A 21,832-nucleotide genomic window follows, 5' to 3' on the forward strand; every position below is an offset into this window, starting at 1 on the left:
CTCTTTTTGAGAAAAAAGAATTACAATTATCATAGACTCATTAATACTTAGAATGGTAGTTTTGGGCTGAGTTTGCAGGGGAATGTGATGGGAAGATCTACATTTTCTTTTGTCCTGCCTCAGCTTTCCTGTTTCTCTGATAGTCCGTTTACTGCTTGTCTGTCTTCTGACACATGGTCCAGCCCTCCATGTGGTAAGTTATTAGCCATGAACCTTATAAACACCACTGGAAGAACAACCATTTAATTAACCATGACCAACAGTAACCATCAGTATTTAAATGATATCAGACTTCTAACAGCAAGAGCTGATCTAAATTGAATCAGATTTAGTTTGCTCTTTTAAAATAACTTTTATGGTTACTTTTGCATGCCTGGGCATATCTGTGACCTAAAAGTGTTGCTCTTTCTCTCCCTACTTGAACTCCATGATTTCAGCTCATAAAGCATCAAAGAAACCCATTCTTCTAGTAGTAGCCTGTCCCTCTTGGCATGACTTTCCTGATATTAGCATCTCCTAGCAGATTGTAGGTAATTGAGTTGGTTGCTCTGAAGTTGCTTCTGAGGCACAGTCGGATGGATTAAGCTGGACTGTTGGTCAGTAGTTCATGATGTATTCTACTTGGTCAGTGTATAACATCAAAATACAATTTGAAGAAATCAAGTATGGCTTTTTGCATGAAAAGCTGAATGTAGCTTAAATCACTTATACTGATTAGCTAGTTTTCAGGTTTGTTTTCAGATACGTTTCAGGCACATTTCATTTCAAATTTGTAAAACTGAAGATACAGCATTTGGGTTTTGTTGAAATCTTATGATTTGTGTGTATTTGGAGGATGCACACTCTACTTTTTCAGTCAAATAGTTACTTGAAAAGTGAACCTTGAAGGGTTAATTTTTTATTAGTTTAAAAATTACTGCATTATTTATTATAATTTTGTGAGGTAATACTTATACTTTCTTTAAAATATTGTATCATAAAATAACACACAGTGTAAATATTTGACTTATCACATGTATTGGAGTGTATAGCTATAGCTCACTAATTGAAAACAAATCTGCTCAGGAACATTATTTGGATATTAACAAAGTAATGATGACATGACTTACAGATTTCATGAAAAACTATATTAGTCTATGTATATTTAATGAAGTATGCTATATTTTTCTTAGTATGACAATATCTTTATAGATGGACTATAAATCAAAAGCTAAGTTAGAGTCTTGAAATACAACAGCCATATGTTGCCATGGTACTGTAAGTCAAGATAAATGTTAAAGATGATAATGGATATGCATAATAAGGTGTAGCAAAACTGTACTAAGAACCTAATAGATTATTGAATCCCCCATGATTTTTACTTTTTCAACACTATTTTAAAATAGCACAGCTTGGTTATAGTATAAATTTTACTTCTGATATCCAGTAATTCTTATTTTAGGACTGTGATTAATGCTGCATACATGGAGAGAGCTAATGAATTTCTAATAGTGTAATTTTTGTCCATGTCAGCTAATCATATGCTCAGAATTTTTTTTTTTTTTTAATTTAAGGTGCAGTTAGTTAAGGATATTGTACTAATCTCAGACACAATATCCCACTGATGATATTTCTCATTTGTGTAATTGTGTATGATAACATTTTCATGTCATTAAAGTATAAATTCTGTCTTGTCCCATGTATGGTAGCAAAACCTAGTTTTGATCAGCAAGTTCCATTTTTCCCATCTTTTATGTAAGATAAATCTTTTATGTATGTTTTTTTTGTATTTCTGTTTTTGGCATTTGATCTATGCTAATATCTGCTTATCATTTAAAGAGGGTAAAATGCTCTCTAATTAGGTGGTTGGTAAAATTTTGGTACTTTGGCTTTCTGTGTTGTTGTTAGCCATGCATAAAATGCTTTCCTATTGATCAGTGTAGAATAGCCAGGGTTTAAACAGCTGACATCTGCTTACTTTAAAAAAAGAAAAAGAAAACAGAATAACAAACCATTTCAGCCTAATCTACCTCAAATGTGTGCATGTAAATGGGGGTCCATCTATTGACCTGCATTCTTTTCAGTTGTGGATTGGTCCACACGGTTTATGAAACCAGGAGGGCTGATTTGAAATGCAGATGTCGAGACAGTGAACTACACCCTCCCCTTTTTCCTTTGCTGTATCTGTCAGGGTGAAAAATGGCTTGCACAAGGGTCAGTCACCCATACTCACTTAATTACTTTCCTTGGACCTACAGAACTGTCACAAGCTGTGGTGGATGCAGGAGCTGTTCCTCTTTTAGTGCTCTGTATCCAGGAGCCAGAAATTGCTTTGAAAAGGATTGCTGCTTCAACTCTCAGTGATATTTCAAAGCATTCTCCAGAGTTAGCACAGACAGTAGTGGATGCAGGAGCTATCGCTCACTTAGCTCAGATGATCCTGAACCCTGATGCTAAACTGAAGGTACATTTTAAATTTTTTTTTTTTAAATCTCCATTATACCAATAATTACTTGATATTGAATCAAAGACACTGATGTGCATATTTATTTAGGACGCTCTTGTTTTGGGCATTAATAAAATGTAACTACTTAGTTAGTGACAAAGAGTTCTGAACATATTCACAGATTTAGCTACTGGATAAAAACTGCTGCTCTGTGAGGAACAGCTAGACTAATCTTTAAAGTGAATAGTATGAATTTTTTTTTAGAATTATGTAGTATATGAAGAATGCAATAGATATTTTTAATCGATAAAATTTGCACAATTCAGTTACAAAAAAACTTTTGCATACTTAAGGTTATACTGTAAACCAGTTAATGTTAAATGTATTATTGTATTTTAGAATGTACAATCTGATGTGAATAACTGTTGTCGAAGGTTTAATCACTAGAGTTTAATTGACAAAAAAATGGTTTCTTAATATAATTCCTCTGTCTTAATCTTACAGAAACAGAAGACAACATAAAAATGCCACTTCAAACAAATAGATAAAAATTTTTTAATATAAGGTCTCACATAAAAATCCTTTAATATAAGGTCTGACAGACCAAACTTATGCAAATAAAGATACTTTCTGTAGATTTCACTACATTTTAAATTACAGTTTTAAATGGTATATATTTTTTTTCCTTTTTAATACATAGCAAGCTTGAATGGGATAAAACAAAGGAGAAACTTTTATTCAGGAACCAGCAAATGTTCTGTGCCATTATATTCGTGCGTGAATTGACTCAGTGAATTGTAAAATAGCTGTAATTGTTTTCCCTATCCTGCTTTGTTTTCCTTGATGCAGTAGATTTTTGTGTGCAGGAGGAGTGTATGTTGTGGGATGTTTGTATACTATTGATTTTATAACAATTTTTATTTACTAGCGTCAGGTGCTGTCAGCTCTAAGCCAAATAGCAAAGCATTCAGTGGATCTTGCAGAGCTGGTGGTTGAAGCAGAAATTTTCCCAGTTGTACTCACATGCCTGAAGGACTCAGATGAATATGTCAAGAAAAATGGTGCAACTTTAATTAGAGAGATAGCAAAGCATACGCCTGAGGTAAAACCTTGAAAATGCAAATACAAGGTCATATCATTAGATTTTACACTTTAAATAAAATACAGGATTATTCTGTCATTTGCTTTTTGAAAGGGAGGGCAAATAGCTGTTTGTATGTTCATTGGAAAAATATGGAAATGCTTGCTGATATTATGAGATGTGTATTGAATATGAATTGGGTTAGGAAACTGCGAATCATATAATGTATACCTAGCTACTTCATCCCATAAGATATCTGCACAGAGAGGGAGTTTTAGGCTGATAGTATTGTCAGCCCTAGATATTAAAAATACCATAAGAAAAGCCTCACAGAAGTCATGATAACAGCTAATAAATGACACGATCATCCTATAACAATAATAGATGGTGTATGTCTTTTTAAAAAATCTTCTGAGGTGCTGGGATCACGTTTTAATTATTTTTCCAATGACAATGAAGGTCAAAAGTTCTCTTAGTTATTACTAAACTGACGGTAGTTTCTTTTATTAGCCTGAGTTTGTAATTTGAGTCTCAGCATTTGCAGTGGTTTTGCCAATAATCGATACAGGAAGGTGGGGAAGTTTGGCAAAGTCAATACAAAATAAATAGGAAAAACATAATTATAACTATGTTAATCTGTCAGACCACAGAGATAATTAAAAGGCTCTAAATATGACTCTGGAATGAAATACAAGCAATGTATTTGTGGAACACACTAATGCTGAGTGCAGCCATTTCAAAATCATGATACTAGCTTAACAGTTGAGAAGTGTTTAAACATGAACATTGTGCTGTTTCTTCAGCCTGCTAGTCTGTAAGCTGCTGGTGATTAAAGGTTGCAGTCCTGTCACGTTTTCTGCTTTCTCTCTGATGAGAGAATGAGCAATGCAACTTCACTTTCTCAAAGAAGTGAAGAAATTGTCATTATCAAAGGGGGCACTAGAGTCAGAAGCCAGAGGCCAAACTCACAAGACTGCAGGTAAAGTCAGAAGAGCTGCTAGCACAGGATCCTCCATGCAAGGGGAATTGGCCATTCTAGTAGCTCTCCAAAGGAGCTGTAGGAGGTATCTTGGTGACTCCCTGTCGGAAGTCACAATCCACGTTCGACTTTAGAGTGACAATGATCTCTGTCCATCTCTGAGCAACTCAGTTTAAGCAACACATGTTGCAGCAGAGACAGATCGGCAAACGATGTTTGTAAAGGAGTTGGCTGTGCCAGTCATGTGAGCGTTGTGGCTTTTGGATCTCAGCTCTCTATCTGCATATGCAGTAAAATTCACATGAAGGTCAGGATCTGGGGGACTTGCCGCGGGACCTGAGGGTCACAGCACCAGGGAGTGTCTGTGCAGGAGCTCTGTGTATGCGGCTGTGCCCAGACGTAGGGCTTGGTCATCACTGGCTGCAGTTCACAATCCCGTGAACAGTTTTTCCGAAGTAGTAACTTTAAATTTCATCTAGCTGTTTCATGAAGAACAACAATCCCCTTTTAAAGGCTGTAAGGCAACAGTGGATTTTATGTTTATATAAATCAACTGGATTGAAAATCCACATGCCTCAGTTTTGTTAATTTGATTTTGACTTTTAAGAATGTGTTTCTTTTGCTTTGGAATCTTTGGGAAAAATGTGATATACCTAACAAGATAGAAGAAAATAATCATAATATGAAATTATTTTAATTTCTATGCATTGTTGATATCATACATACACTACTGCTGTCCCTCAAGTGATGTGAGAAGTGATACCTTTTGGAAAGAAACATGTTGCATAGCTTGGTACACACAGCAAGCATCATAGACTGTGGACATGAGTATAATTTATAAACAAGGCTATGTAATTTGGCATTCTGGGGCAAAGTCCATTGCCCATCGAGTGTGTTCCCTGGTCACCTCCCTCAGAATACCCCAACATGGCAGAATGGTGAGGTCCAAGTCGGTTTTGCGCATCCATGACAATTGTCTTTGGATTCATGCCTCAGTAAGGGGGATCCACAAAGGCTTTCATGCCGCAGAGGTTATCTAGAATGCAGGTGAGAGGAGGAGTGGGCCTTTCCCTCTGTCCCTGCACAGAACATATGATGTTGGCTTGGGAATGAGGGGGCACTAGTATGAAAGAATATCTGGTTCAGTAGGTGCGTCTTCAAGGGCATTCGTGTATTAGGCTGTCATTTGCATGATTCTATGGTATATAGTAATGGAGTTGAGAATATGTCATTCCATGCTATACAGCATCAAGAATTCAGAGTCCTGATTTCCTTGCAGTAAAGTCAATCAAAAACAGGTAGCAGAACAGCTTTATTCCTGAGAACTTCATGCTGCACTTACTGCCCAACAGTCTGTATGGTACGTCACTCTTATTCCAGCTTTATTTTGTAAATCAGGAGCAATACATTTAAAGACTTTTCTAATGTAGTGCTTTATGCCTGTTGATACTTCACAGTATCTAATCTCTTCCGTTTATCTTTTCAGCTTTCACAGCTTATAGTAAATGCAGGTGGAGTTGCTGCTGTGATTGATTGTATTGGCAGCTGCAGAGGGACTGTCAGACTGCCTGGCATCATGATGCTTGGTTACGTAGCAGCTCATTCAGAGAACCTGTCAATGGCAGTGATTGTCTCCAAGGTTAGCCATCACTTTGTTGTCCTCCTGTAATTCTTCAGTGGTATTCTGAGAAAGAGATACAAATTAACATAGGCAGAGAATGTATTTTGTGACAGAATTATGTATTTTCTATTGATGAATGCACTTTCTCCTAATATTGCTGCTTGCTGTGGCTGAAATTATGTGGTAACCCAATCAAGTTGAAGTTGAACCTTTTAGAAAATATCCTGGATTAGTTTGTGAACATCCGTTTGTATTACAGTACATGATCTTTCTGTGTTGCAATTGCACGGCTACAGAAAATAAGTCAGTGAATTTCTATGGTCTGTTTCCTCTTAAAATGAATATTTGTGGCTACATCAAAACCATTTTTGAAACAAGAATGTTTAATGGCACGTTCTTCATTGCACTAGCATGACTCTGCTAGTGCTGCTAGAGTAGTCTTGCAACAGAAATCTTCAGACTTGAAAAGACCTCAGTTTCTAATGTAGTATCGTTTGATTCAGTCGTGCAAGTGACATTTCAAATGAGATAAGCTATACATTTTCAGGTTTAAATAAATTCTGCTGGGCAATGATATAGAAGGGAGAGAATTTGCAGTATTCGCAAGTGGTGAAATTAGCGCCTGACACAATATTCTGATGTGAATAATGCTAACTAATGACAGGAGGAAGGATGTGTCTCTGTCTCTCCACTTTCACGGATGACAAATTTTTGAAAAGTAATAATGGTTGCTACCATAACTGAATGGGAGCACAGTGAGAGATTTTGTAGGGGTCTGTGCAGACTCTCATGAAATTAAATATTTTAATGAATGATCCACAAAAGAAACCCAAATAAACCCAAAACCCATTTTAAAAGAAACTTTGCTTCAGGGGAAACTAAGCTTGTGGAATGGTACATAGTGCTGAGGACATGGCTTGGTAAACTGGAACCATATTCAGTCTGACAAAACTGAAGCCTTTACTCTTAGTACAGCCTGAATTGTGTCATGTATTCCTTTTATCCCTTAAGTTTGCATGTTAGCTCAAACTGCCTTCTGACTTAGAACATTGAGTGTTTCTCTCTTTCTTTAACTAGATTTATTAAGATTTATTCAAAATTCTTGCTAGTCATGATGATGTAAAAATGACACCACTAGCTTATTTTAGAAGAAGAGTGTTAATAGAGAAACATTTTCTAACAATCTGTATCAGTTTCAAGTTGTCCTTCCCTGGTGTAGATTTGTAAAGGTTGTGCTTTTGATTAATGCTACAGGGAATACCACCACTGTGTGCCTGCTTGATAGAAGAACATGAAGATCATATTAAGGCAGCAGCTGCTTGGGCCTTGGGACAGGTTGGAAGACATACTCCTGAGCATGCACGTGCTGTTGCAGTAGCAAATGTGCTACCCACACTGCTTGCTATGTATATGGACACACGCAATTCAGAAGATCTTCAAATGAAAGCAAGTATATTTGCAGTTTCTGCAGTATGAGATATTTATTGTAATCAACAGGTGTAAGTGCTTAAAAACTACTAAATGGTATGTGCTTTTATTGGTCTTCATTGAGTCACATATTTCCTGGGTGTAGGGTGTCCGAAGGCTGTGTGTCATTTATTGGGACTGGCTCATCCTAATGGGTGTGCATATGGTGCATACCAAATCGTATGGTACAGCCACAGCAGTCTAGTCCCTCATTTTCTTTGCAGTTTAGATCAGAATTGCATACACGCATAAATGCTAGATTTCTTTTAAGTGACTAGTTTCTAATTACCTACTTTTTTTTTTTTGAAGTATAAGCTCTTGTACAAAATATTATAGTCCTGGTAGTAGATTTGCTTGCATTTTTATTATTATAATAAAACTGTAACAAATACTCAAAGCTCTGCTCTTCAAAATATGCAACTGTTCATGTTTAGGGCCTTCCTTGTGTGGGAGCTAGTAGAGTTGCAGTTTGGTAAAGTGTATTTTTGAGCGACAGTAAGTGAACCAACTGAAGAGTATAATATGACAGGATATGGTCTCCCATGTTGTAGTATGCTTCTGTACATTCCACTGAAGTATAACGTTCCAGATCTGTAAAATAACTTTTGTATAGCCATTTTCAGTGGTCCCCAAAATATCAAGGCCAAATTAGCTGTACCTATAATCCTACCCAAGAAGGTCATTACTGCTTGTAGCAGTCAGCATTAGGTCTGTTTTCAGAAACTAAGCACTGATGTACAACTGTTTCACTCTCTCTTTCCCTCCCTGCCTGGACAGTAGTGCACTTTGCTATCCCAGACCAGCAGACTCTCCTAGTAAGCCACTTCTAAAATACAATCTTTTAAAATGTGTTTTGATTTAGCTTTCTTATTATATTACGGTACTTCAATTTACTTAAAGGGTCTACTCTTGCTTCCATTGTAGTCAAAGGAAAATTGCCATTACTTTGACTGTAGATAACATAATAAGAATATGATGCACTGTAGGTTTTGAGGTTTAATAAATCTAAGTAGAAAATTGATTCTTCATTAAGTGACTTGATAGATATCATAGTTTTTATTCAGAAAATGCTCTTTGAGAATTCTGATCAATTTGCTTTTTTGATCAGACTTTACTGATATATAACATGAATTCTTGTTATTTTCATTGATGTCTTAGTAGAGAAATTTTATTTTGTATTTCAATAGACTAAAAAAGCCTTAAAGAACATCCTTCAGAAATGCACGTATCTTCCAGCACTTGAACCATTGCTGCATGATGCCCCTCCCAATATTATGAAACATATTGTTGGGCAGTTTAGTAAGGTAAGAAAAGGCTCTGCTTGATGAGTAATATGTTAATTGTTTTCCATTTAGCAAGGAAGCTATCTTTCCAAATATGAAGTCTCTCTAAAGGTCTCAGTTGTTTTCTCAGGATCCTCAAGCATCCCCTGCAGAAGCAGTTTAGAGCATCCCGTTCTTTTGTACGATAAAGCTGGATAATGTTACATCTAGAACCTGCCATAATTCGTCCTAAGACTGGGAAAACAGTTGCTTATAAGCAAGGTGTTTTTTTCTTCCTTGCCTCTTGAGATTAAGTGGAATATTAACTCACGTGCAAATATTTTCACTGAGCCAGTGTATCGCATAAATCCCAGTCACATCTGTTTTAGATAAAATACAAGCTGTCTGTACAGGAGTGACTTAAGTCAGGTATTTTACAATAATCTAGAGTATAAAAGCTTCACCACTCATCCTCATTAATTTTCAGTCTCAATTAAGTAAGTGTAAAAACCCCAAATCTTTTCTCATCCCTTTCAAAATTTGAAACTGTTTGTTGTTAATTGCATTGTTGATTTGAGCGCAGCATATAAAAAGTGATACAATTTAATAAAAACATTTCAAATAATTTAAGTAATTGCTAACTAGTCAGGAGATTTCCAGTGTCTGCAATGTTCATCAGCTGTTGGGAATCCTGATCAACTATAGACTTATCTTTTGTGCAATACTCTGAGTGTAATCTGTTAGCAGGGGGTACCAGGCTGTCTTGGTGAGATGTTCTTTCTGGAAATGGCCAAGTAAAACACTCTTGATATTCAGTTCTGCAAGCACTACTGTTTGTAGTGCAGATTCCTGATTACATTGCCACACTTAGGTTTGTCCTGTCTTCTTGCTAAGTCTGTACAAAGATTGGAGATTTGCTCAGAATCCAGTGCCTTTTGCTTCTGTGTGCTGACTAGAGCTATTAATGAGCTGAGTGCATAGTAATTGGTTACCCAGTGTATAGATTTGAATGTTGTTTGCTGTTGAAGTGGTTTTGTACCTTTCGTATCAGCTGATGTTTTGTTTCGTTTTTCTTCTTCTCCTACATTGTATTAAACAAACTATACTTGTCTGGCATTTGCTCTTCTGAAGTATACTTTTAAAACTAAGTTCTGTGCAGTAAAAGCATTTTTCTCTCCTGTACCATAGCTTGGGAATTTCCTATTCTTAGGGCTGTGGTGTATTACTTCTGTTGGCTTATTTATAGCATAGAAAAAGCCTTATTTCCGAGCTGTGCTTCAGAGTGAGATGCTATCTGTTCTTGGTGCTGGACTGTGTCATTTTAGCATTATCCTTTTCAGGGTCTGTGCAATTCTGTGCAGTCTCAGTTTGGACTGGGGGAAGGGACTCTGTCTCAGAGGTGCTGTCTGTCTTTAGGGCCTTTTCCAAGAGTTTTCTGCTGTCTTACCCAGCCTGGGAGTCACAGTGGGGAGGAGGAAGGCAGGGAAAGGACCATATCCTGTCTCCTTGCTAGTTCCTTCTTGGCAGTTCTTGTTGTGGGAGATATGTGGAAACAGCACAGTTTTTTCAATTCCCACAACAAAACAATCACAGTTGTTCCTGACACTTCTATGGAGCATATAATAGCGAGAAGTCTCTATGCTCCCCTGTTTTTTCTTTACCTGTCTGGTGATTTTGTACAGCCTAGAGGGACCAGAGAAATGAAGGCTGTTTGCCTACATGCATGGCAGAAATCTCATCCTTCTTTTCCTTCATCCTTTTAGGCAATCCCTTCCTCCTTCAAGGCTCTTGTTCTACACTGAGATACAGTCAAATTTATGGCTTGATTTGTCTGACGAGTGTGAAGGCTTACAAAATGCTTTTGCCCCCATAGTACGTAACTCTCAGAGCTGGTTTTAAACCCATCTGGTTTTGTTGTAGATGCAGCTGACGTCTTGCATTATCTCTCTCTCTCTCTCTCTTTTTTTAAAAAATATTTTTGCAGCCCTGTGGGCCTGTGGACTACATGCTGTCATTCTCCCTTGCCTGGCCCAGCCCCCACCTCCCTCTCTCCCTCCCTCCCATCCTCTGGACAGAGCTGCATATTGGCATCATTCAGGGAGCGCAGAATGTATTGTCTGATCATTTCTGCTTCTCATTCCCTTTGGCTGCAGAAACTTCACATTTTTGCTTTGTATGTTTGTGTTTGTAAAAGGCTTCCATGGCTACACAGTGTATTGTAGGATTTTAATATCTAGGAATTTAATAGTAGCATGTAATGCTTCAAGGCTGCATTGTTCACTTGCAACAATTCTTAGTATTGTTTTCATGCACTAATCTATACTAGATCATTATAATGATATAAAATTCTGCTCTACAATTAAACTGTGGGAATTGACATAAAAGACCTGAATAACTTGGTTTAAGTGGAACAGATGCTGTTGTTATTCCATGTTAGTGTTCTGGTTTTATTATCTATTTAATCTCCGCAATCATATTGTCTCTGTAGGAATAATTCAAGAAATATTATTTATATAAAGATAAATATTCAATTCAGTATTTTTATATATGTTATGTATTAAAGTACATGTTAAATTATCTTATAACCATAAAGGGCTGGTTTATGATTTTTCTCCTGTACAACTGGGTGTTAAAATACAGTAGTCATTACAGATGTTGTACCTCTGATGTGTTCTATTTTATCTGTCTTCTGAATTAAAAACAGATAAGCAATATTTGAGCCTAGTAACTTAGAGATTCCTTTAAAAGAAAATGTTCTTTTTTTTTTAATGTATTTTTCTGTGTGTAGGTGTTACCACATGACAGTAAAGCGCGTCGTCTCTTTGTAACAACTGGTGGACTTAAAAAGGTTCAAGAAATAAAAGCAGAACCTGGGTCACTTCTTCAGGAATATATCAACACTATTAACAATTGCTATCCAGAGGAAATAGTAAGGTAGGGAAAATGAAATTTAAAAAATTCATAGTTATAACATTGTTAGATGTTTTTCACAGGAACAACACAAACCAAGGTTTTGAAATACTAATTTAATTTCTACGTTAATTTCGTTTTTAATAAAACAGCATAACATTTGGTTAACTGCCCCAGTGGTAACACAACCATTAGACACACTTTTGAACACTTTCTCTTCTCTGATTGTTTTTGGGATCAAATTTCTTTGTCTGTAAACAAAAGCCAAATAATCAGGCTCTTGAAGGAAGCTGGGGGAGAAAAGTCAGTCCTGCACTACCCAGACAAACTCCAAGACCTCAGCACAACTGCTCTCATAGTAATGAATGTCTGTGGGAAGTTTGTTTTATCATGATAACTTATTTATGGATTACTCAGGCTCCAAACTACAGGTATTGGTGAGTATTTGCTTGCATCCTTGACTTCCCTAAGAGCCTGTCTGAACGAGTGTATTCAGAGGCTCCTTTGAAACTTCCTCTGATGTACAGAGGGACCAGAGGCTCTCCTGCACAGTTGCTCTGCCCACAGCTGCCCTTCCTCCCCCAGCCTCATCATGAGGCTTAAGTGTTATATAAAAGGACCATACACCAGCTGTCTGCACCAAGTTGAACTTTGCCCTTAATGAATACAGAAACACTATTAAATAGCTTACAGTCAAAATGTCACCATCCTAAATTGTAATAATGAGAGAAATGCCCTCCTAGATTCTAGATATCCATTTACCAGTCCTTCACTCCATCAACACATCAAAAGGATGCTGTACTCGTGCACTCCCTCTACAGGCTCTGAAAATCTGCATCATCAATTTTAATTATAGCAACAGAGTTCTTCAGCTATTAGTAGCTACAAACTAAGTCATGCAAAATGAAGCCCTGTTTGTCCCCACAAGGAAAAGCCAGTGGCTGTCAAATGGGTAAAGCAAAATCATAAAGAAACTTTACTCTGCAGCTACAAACACTAATACTTCAGAGGGAAAAAGGACATTTGCTTACACTTTTCTGGATATAATTAATGTTTTTTTGTTACAGCTTTTTTTTCCCCCCCTGTAAATGAAACAAGGTTACTTATGTAGGCTGGGATGTAATAAAGAAAAGGGCCCCTTCGAGCATCTCCAGCTTGCCTCTTTGTGCTACTGCCTGATGTTGGTTGTGCTGCCTGAGGCACAGCTGCTATAATAGACTCCAGCTCTGGGTTTGTCCTGGAGACCTATTATTTTAGGCTGTTTGCAGACTGAATGTAGTAATGCATTGAAAAGTTAGCTTTACCACCAGAGAACTAATATGAGTTTTAAAAAGAGTTACATTATGCAGAAATGATCCAGAAAATGAAAATCAACAAGGTAAATGGATCTTCCTTCAGTGTGAAAACATTGGGGATTTCTACTTGAATACATTTTAGGTATGCATTACATGGAAGTGTGTTCCTCTCTCTTTATAGTTAAAGCTTCCAGGGCTCAGAGATGACAATTTGCATGCCTGCAAAACCAGAAATGTACTGAGATGTATGTTTTCAGAATAACACAGTAATAAATTTCAGATAATCTTAACCTGGAAAACAAGAACTAAATGCAGCTTTGGTGATGCTTGCGTATTGGAAGCATGTAGTTTGTCCATTGTGGAAAACCAACTGAATGACAGCAGGACAATAATGGCACCGTAGAATCCTACTCTAATGAAAACCTATTGGATAATCTCTGTCCTTGAGTTGGCATTACAGACCGAAGGTCATTGTGATAATTTTTTTTTGTTCCAGAATCAATGTCTCTCGCATTGATGTAGACTTCACATTAGCTTTGGGGCGTGTGCTTATGTTTGGTGAACAGCAGTAGACTATTGTCATCTGGCAGCCTAAGGTTCTGTGTAAACTCATGCTTTTTTATTAAAGGCCATAATTTCAAAAGAAGTTAACATCTACATTTCTCAGTAAAGACAATGCTTATGGCTGCTGAACCTATCTAAAAACTAGCCACTTACCTACATGCCCTAAAAGAAGCTAAACATATTTTTGAAAACCTGACTTCCAAGTATAAATGATACCATAAGTTGAAAAGCAGGCTCTTAAAACATTGTAGGGAAATAACTGTAGAATTCCAGTGTTTAATGCTAGGATTTTTTCCTGATCAATAGAAATATGAATAGTGTTTCATTACTTAGCACAGAACATTCCATGTAGTCTAATGCACAAACAAAATGTTTCTCTTTCAGGTATTATTCCCCTGGATATTCTGAGATACTTCTGGAAAGGGTGGAAAATTACCATCCAGTTTTATAAACTTCAATTTTTTATTAGAGCTGTATTTCACATTTATGCCTTTATGACTGTAATACAAGTACAGCTGTTGAAACTTTTGTTTGATTCTGAAATCTCCTTCTACTGTTTGAATTACTGAAAGAGCTCAGCAATTCCAGCAAGCTATATTTTGTTCTCTATAAACTTGTTTGTTGCTAAGTTTTTGTTCCTTTTTGTTTTTCTCTAACATTAGTACCAGATATTGCAGCATATATGAATGGAATTTCATGCAGGGGTGATGATTTATCACAGAAGCTTTTTTAGAATCAGTCATTTCCTTTTCCGTCCACAAGAAAGGTTTGGTATTAGCTCATTCAAATTTTAGCCTTCTCAGTACTTTAACCATTTTCCCCTTTTGCCTTTGCGTATTGTTTAGAGCTTCCCAAGCTTGATGAGGGGGAAAAAGCTGGTCCCTGTGCTTTTTCTAATTGTGGAATCCATTCTGCACTGAGATAACTCCTACTGCTACCTTTCAGAAAGTAAAGTGATGTGATTTTGCATCTCCAAACATGTTAGTAGCTGCTAAATAAAGAAATAATCAGATCTGATGATGATAAAAGGACTGAATTCTGCATGATATGATAGTGTGGTGGTCCTGGCATGACAGATAATACATCATCTGCAAAAGTCCTCCTAATGAAGGCAAGATTCACTGTGGAGGGAAGGAGCAATACACTGTTTGGTGTATGCATCATTGTTCCTCTTGGAAAGGATGAAGTGCACTTAGAACTTCCACAGGCACGAAGGGAAGGACCCTGGGAGGTTCAGCTCCATTTGGGTCAGCAGCAAATTTGTGCAGCTCAGAAGAGAGGAGGATTGTTTGGCTGCAGGAACACTTAGCAAAGTTCTGAGCACATTCAGAGGAAACCTGAGGATACTTGAGTCCCACTGATTTGAGTGATGGAACTAAGGCTGCTCAGTACTTATTCTTCAAGAACTGAAATTGCTGCAGAATTGCGTTGAAACACACTTGGAACTTAGTCTTGAATTTGCAGATCACATTGACGTGGAGGCTATTGGAGGTATGAGCTCTTGCCTGTCTGTAGAACATCCTGGAAATTTTTTTGCCCTCTTATGTAGAGTGAAAAGACTTTTTCATTCTGCTTACTCCTCTGGTATACTGTAGCAGCAGGGAGCAGCATAGAGCCCTTTTAGTATTCCCTAATATGTAACTGTCATTTACCATTTTTTGTTCTTCTAACCATTTTTCTTTTCCTCATATGCAGCAGTTTTTTGTGTTTTTTTTCTTCCCAGAGAGTAATAAACAGTGTTTCTGGAACGGGATGTTGAAATACTGGCAGCCACAAGGAAAGACAATATTTGAAAACCCCCGCAGGAGAGAAACTTGTCTGCTTTCTTAAACATATTAACTGAATGAGTTTGTAAAACAGGGATAGTCTCTTCTATTACTCGTAAAACAGGAGCAAAGACTTATTGCAGTTGGAAATGATTTAGAGTGGCTTTTCTCTGCCAAATTCCAAATGACTATTTTCTTTTATTCTTGTCAGCATATTTTTCAACAGTTCACAAAAACATTGATGGGCTATCTTGTGTTAAGGTTTAATTCTACAGAGGGCTGTGCTCCCGCTGTGAGGTACTTGGTGCTCTCAGACTCTGCTCTTCAGGAGGAGCAGGGGATGCACAGTACCTTGCTGTATGGAGCCTAACTGAGATGGAAACTGTTGGTGTCATGAATGCTGGTATAGAAACCACACCAGCTGGGTTCTTTCCTTAGCCCACATCAGAGTGAAAAGTCTTGGAACTGACTAGCTTCCACCAAATGCCTTTTTGTTTTTGGTCTTTGTATTCTGACATTATTAATGCTAGGACAGTAGTGGAAAAACATTAGGTCTATTAAAAAGATTGTTGTAATACTCAATAATTTTCTCACGGATGCATTACGGATATTTAAAAATCAAATCTTGTACAGTCTCTAAAAGAAAATGTAATGGAAGGGCTTCCAGGCGGTCTTGAAGGATCTGAAGCCTTTATTTTCCCCTAACAGAACAGAAATGGTGCAGAGGGCTGAATGCAGTTGCAGTGCAGATGGGAGGCAGGGAAGGCATGGAGCTGCGTACCCATAGCTGCATCATGTGCTTGGGAGCACACCCACACCACACAATGCTAATGTATATGTTTTGTGCGGAGAGAGCAAAGAGGCTTCAGTCCCCTGACAAATGTGCTCCTGCTGTGTCACACTGTGCTACACTGTAAGGATTCCACAGGGTTAAATTTCAATGCCTAAACAATTTGTTCACAGTCTTTTCACAGTCTTTTTCTGATTCCTGACAAAGGAAATGATTGCACAAGTCAAACCTTCAAAGCGATCTGATTGTGCAGAGCACAATCTAAATCAGACCTAGCATAAATACATCTTTACACCAGCTAGGCAGTTCTGTCCTAGGCCAGTGGCTGTTTGGCCTCTTGTCACAGGACTCCTGGATGATGCCTCATCCCATTAGGCTGTGGCAGTGCAAAGTCCTCTCCCACATACTTTGAGACCCCCTCAGCTCTCCTTCGCTGGCAGGCTGCTTCCCTGCATTGCACGTACACCTTGTGGCTGGAGGCTTCCTGGAAGGTACGCATCTGCACAAGGCAGATCTAGCCCTTTACAGCAGAATTATCGCTAATTTTTATTTTAGGCTTACATTACTAGGGCAAGAGTTGCTTTTTCCCTGTAGTGTTTCACAAGCTCTGATGTATAGCGTTTCTATTCTATCCTCTCGTTTGTCTTAAGTCATCATCTAAAACTATATTAATGTTTGTAATTGCTACTCTGGCGGGCTTCAAGTGTGTATCATTTGTCTCAATTTCATAGAATAAAATATAAATTTGCATTTTAATTCATTGCGTAAATGCTGTTTTCATGCTAGTTTGTGACTGTGATGCTAGAGAAGATGAAGAGGAGGCTCATTTTGCAGCTTGAGCCTGGCACCACCTTTGGATGTTTGTCTCAGCTTACCGCTCAACAGTGCCTACTTCTGAGTTTAGGACATACAAGCATTTCAAGTAAGAGTCCCTCTCACAGAGGTGGCTTATTAAGACACGCAAAGAAAATTAAGCCAGTGCTTTGGCAGGAATAAATGTAAGCGGAGACAGCCCTTAAATCATTTTGCCAGTTCCTTTGACTGCAGCATTGGGACTTTTCAACCCGTCTTTAAAGATCTTCTCTGGGGGCCCGAGCCATGATTTTTGTCTACATTACTACAGCTATTATTACATCTACAGATGTAAACCAGGCCCTTGAAAGAACATGTGGATATGTAAAACTTTACCATATTTCATTCAGTGGATGGATTAACTGGCCTACAAAAGCTCCATTCTTTATCTGAATGACTGGAAACGAAGAGGATCTGAAAAGGGGAAATTCAAGGAGTTCAACTCCAGTGCATATTATATGTTCTGCATTTCCAGGGGGATTTACCAAGGGATTGCTTTGTCTCATCTGAAGTGATCAATCTGCTGGAGATCTGCATCTTAACAAACAAATGAACAAAATGTTGGAGGAGCTGAATGGAACTGGTGAAGGAAGAAATGAATCTCATTTTGTGAAGTAAAACATAAAATTACTGTAATTAGGAAGTGGATGGAGTGTGGGCAGATCCTGAGTGTTCCTGAGTTGGTCTAGGGGGTTGTGAATTAGCTTGGCCAAAAGGGAGTTTTAGGCATGGAGGGTGCCGTGGGATAGCCTTCAGCTTCTGGTGTGAATTGGAGTCCTCTGATTTCTGGGCATGTAGGGGTGACTGACTATTGTCCCCTCAGGTGAGGAATCTTTGAAAGCATGCTTGCCTTGGTGTCTTCCTTAATGGCTGCTTGGTGTCCAGTATCTTGGTTATTAGAGTTTTAGATCTCACTACGTGACCAGGGTAGAAAGGAAATATGGAGTAGCACTGGATTGCAAAGCCAGTGGTTCCACTTCTTGCACTGACATAGGATTGCTTTTATGGTCTTGGATAATTATTACAAATCCCTATATATCATCATCTTCAGCTGTGAAGTATCTGTTATACTCCTTTGTTAACTTGCAGAAGTGCTGGGAAAATTAAATTCAGATGATAGGTCGATGCAGCAGAACTTAAGTTCTTTATAACTAATACCATATTCAGAAAGGAGTATTGTTCAAGAACCTCACGAATTTACCTAAGAAATCTTCGAGATGCTGATTTTTAGAATTTGAGTTGCACTGAAAGCCAGTGGATTTTGTGAGTTTCCTCATCTGACACAATTTGAAGGGATCTTGGAGAAAGAGGAAATTACAGTGTCTCTCATGACTATGCTAAAACGCTTGATGTCATTTTTGTATAATACTTAACTGTAAATATTGATGCTACTATGCTGTATTCTGCAGTCAGCTCTATAATTTAGCTAGTGAAAATACTAATTATGTTATTACCACTGTACTGTATTTCTAGATACTGCACAAAAGATTGGATTAGAAAATACATATAAGCAATACTAAAGCATATTTTGATGATGAGAATGCCTTTTAAACCAGGAAATGGTATTGTGCTGCCTTTCGCAAGAAGTTATTCTTACTTGGGTTAAATGCATTTCGTAGTTGGTTTTGTTCCCTGCCACCCAGAGGTCCGATGACGAGGCTCACTGAGTGCTCAGCGAAGTGCTGAAGACCGTGATCTACTGTCTATAGCAGAAACCGGTTGTGTTCACTATCAAGCATCAGCAAGCTATGGAGAGGAACAATGTGAGTGGACTAATGTCACCATCTTAACAGATTTCCACAGAGATTCTGAAGACTTGCTTTGTCTTCATAAAAATATGCGTGTTCCTACTAGTTCCTACCTCCAAATTGAGTTAAAGAATAGGTACCCAGATTAATGTTAGCCATTCTATATTTTGTTCATTTTATAACAAAAATTAAATTGGGGGGGGGGAAGTGTGTTAATATCTTTCTTTAAAACAAAGATTTTTTTTGTCAAAATCAGCAACAAAACTCTTTATAATCTTGTGACAAGATCTGTGTCCTTTGCTCTCAAGGAAAGTTTTGTCTTCACTGGTGCAGACTAGTGATGTGTTTTATCCCTGTTGTCCTATTTATAATTAGGTCTGATGGCCTCTGTACATGTTCACCTTTCAATATTAGGTCAGTGTTAAAGCCATTATCAACCTAAAAGGTTGGATTACTACCAAGATTCAGCCTTTGTTGCCCCATAGTGCTATAAATTATATTACAATCTATTGTTAAAGATTAATAATATGCAACAGAGAGGTCTGATAGAATGATGTTAATGAGAACACTGAAGCTTCATTGACTTGCAATATCATTAGAGCTCTGAGACAGGTTTATAGCCTTGTGCAAAGTATATTTGTGTTGGTTTAGACACAGTATGTATTTGGTCACACCCAGCCAAATGTTTCCTTACTAAATTAAAATAAATGCTGGTTAGTTCAATGAGCTACAAAGATATATAGCGTAATTTCAGGTTTTCAAGTCACAGAAAATAAGCCCCAACAATGGAAATCAGTAGAGGATCAAAAATGATGGATATACTAGAGTGAATATGAACAAAGAGGGAAGGGAGTTTACTGAGTTGGGCGAAGTTAATTTTTTATGACTCAAGCAATGTATAAAATTTGGAAAGAACAGCTCCCATTTGTAGTCTGCTCTGATCTTTATGTAACCCCTCCCTATATACATATACATACACACTTGCAAGCATGGTCAACCAAAATGTAATCGTAATGATTTCTGTGTTTGCTTTCACAAGACCTGCCTTTGTAAAGCATCTTTTGTGGCTGGAGGAGAGCAGGTCATTGGCAGGTCCTCTGCTCACTAATGCCAGCCTTATGGTACTAATTTCCACTAAGGTCAGCAGCACCCACCTGATTCCCATCGCAGTGAGAATCAGGCACTGGATCTGCATCACCTGTACTCCTTTGTGCTCTGAACAGCTCTGCTTCTTGCTGGAAACAAAGCAGAAGTAATACAATGACTTTCTTTTTTTCTTCCCCAACAGTGCTTCCAATGAGGGAATGGTAGGAAAATCTTTCTAGAGCTTTTGGAGAATGGCTTCTGCTCTTGTGTTGGAGACTGAATCCCCAGCCATGCAGGGTATGAGATAGAAAGGGAGATTAGAAGAATCAGTAACATACTGGTGTTGCAGCTATTACCTGCTTTGGGAAATGAATATGTAAGGAAGCTTCAAGTTCTGTATCTCCTCGCATGAGTAATACCTCCTTGCTGTAGCCATCTCTGAGTTTGGTCGTGAGGCTTGTTGTCTCTGCCTCCTGCTTTGGGGCCAGGCGGTTGCATCAGTCGGTGACACAGTGGCAGTGCTGCTCATGCCAGCCTAGCGTTGGATCATGATTCCTACAGACCTTTTTTTTTATGGGAATGGAAAGGAGGATAACTCCAGCAATTCTGTAATCAGTTTAACAATATGAAACTTTCTTGCTTTTGGTCACGCCAAAGCAAATCCTATGCCAGCTTATCTGTGAAGACTACAAGGGCTTGGAGCACACCAGGGACAGGGAAATTTGGCAGTGGGAGGCTGGGCAGGGTTCAAGGAGGGCAGGCCTTGTGCCTGTGCTGCTTGTATGCCATCCCAGCCAGAGAGATGGAGCTGAAATCAGGCTGTCCTTAATTGCATGGGTTAAGACTTCACCCTGCCCTGGAAAAGGCAGAGTACAGCACATACCCATAGGGCTGAGAGGAATTATAGATTCCTCTTCCCTCCTCCATCCCATGTCCATTCGGCAGCAGTGCACCAACCTTACCTGGCTGGGTCTGGCACAGGGAGGACTTCCACCTCCTCAGGATATCCCAGGGAAGTCATTCATTAGTGCTTTGAAGCTGAAAAGTGCTATGAGTGCTAAGTGTTTTTACTGTTTACCGATGTGATCAACGTGTAGCTGACCTTAACTAATTTTCTTGTGGTAATTCCCTTGGTTAAAGTGGAGGAAATGAACCGTTTTGCTGACAGTGTTTTAAGCAGCTGCCATTTCAGAAGTTATAGCTATGCCTGTGATACATCGCCTTGACCGACAGCAAGGGTGGAAACCTGGCTTTCTCTCTGAGGTGTGGAGCTCCAGTTTGGACTATCTCCCCATATTTATGTATCTTCTTATATCAGACATGACCTACTAGTAACAAAATCTGTTAAAATTTTTTCCATTGACTCAAATTATCATGAGGTCATGAATCATTATTTTAGGCCTAGCCCTTCCCCTTCCAAGTGTTTTTTAAAGTCCTGATTTTGTGTTTATGCTAATGTAGTCGTGCAATGGGAATGTTTGGTAAAATTGCTGTTTAATTTACAATAGAAGAATGTTTTAGCAGCTGTTTTATAGCAGTTTAACTACTCTGACCTAAATGACTGTTTTTAAGAGATTGAAAAGTAACTGAAAAGGTGATAAAGTCCAGGACTGTCCTCTCTTTTTTTCGCATTTTGTGTGTTTCTTTTTTAAAACAGCTCCTTTGAAAGGGCTTTATAAATAACTTGAGTTCCTCTGCATAATTCAGATGAGAGAGGAAAGAATGCCAGTTTACTGGGACTTTTTCTCTGACCACCTGAGAAAAATGAGTTTTTCATCCTCTTGAACATCATCTGGAGTTATAATAAAATGTGCTCTCAGCTGGATTCCTTCTGTGTGAAAATAGACAGAGCTACATCATTGCACACCTAAAGGAAGGATACAGAACTACAAAAGCAATCTGAAGTCTGGATTTTTCCTGCTTCTCAAGAGACCACAAGTAATTTTCTGTAATCTTAATAAAAATTGTTTGAATCTTGAAGGAGGG

The 21,832-nt window shown here is 38.1% G+C and overlaps 1 protein-coding gene across 1 annotated transcript in view; it reads left to right on the forward strand.

The window, feature by feature from the left end:
- The window catches only part of SPAG6 (sperm associated antigen 6), a 37,750-nt gene extending 20,834 nt beyond the window's left edge, over positions 1-16,916 (forward strand). Inside the window, exons 5-11 of the mRNA XM_075143931.1 lie at positions 2,238-2,443; positions 3,354-3,527; positions 5,972-6,124; positions 7,361-7,552; positions 8,761-8,877; positions 11,624-11,769; positions 13,989-16,916. Of these exons, the coding sequence (XP_075000032.1) occupies positions 2,238-2,443; positions 3,354-3,527; positions 5,972-6,124; positions 7,361-7,552; positions 8,761-8,877; positions 11,624-11,769; positions 13,989-14,055 (1,055 nt within the window). The 3' untranslated portion in view covers positions 14,056-16,916. The remainder of the gene's footprint in view (positions 1-2,237; positions 2,444-3,353; positions 3,528-5,971; positions 6,125-7,360; positions 7,553-8,760; positions 8,878-11,623; positions 11,770-13,988) is intronic.
- Positions 16,917-21,832: the final 4,916 nt, after the last annotated feature.

The sequence above is a fragment of the Calonectris borealis genome, chromosome 2, assembly GCF_964195595.1.
Source record: "Calonectris borealis chromosome 2, bCalBor7.hap1.2, whole genome shotgun sequence".
NCBI classification, from domain to species: Eukaryota; Metazoa; Chordata; class Aves; order Procellariiformes; family Procellariidae; genus Calonectris; species Calonectris borealis.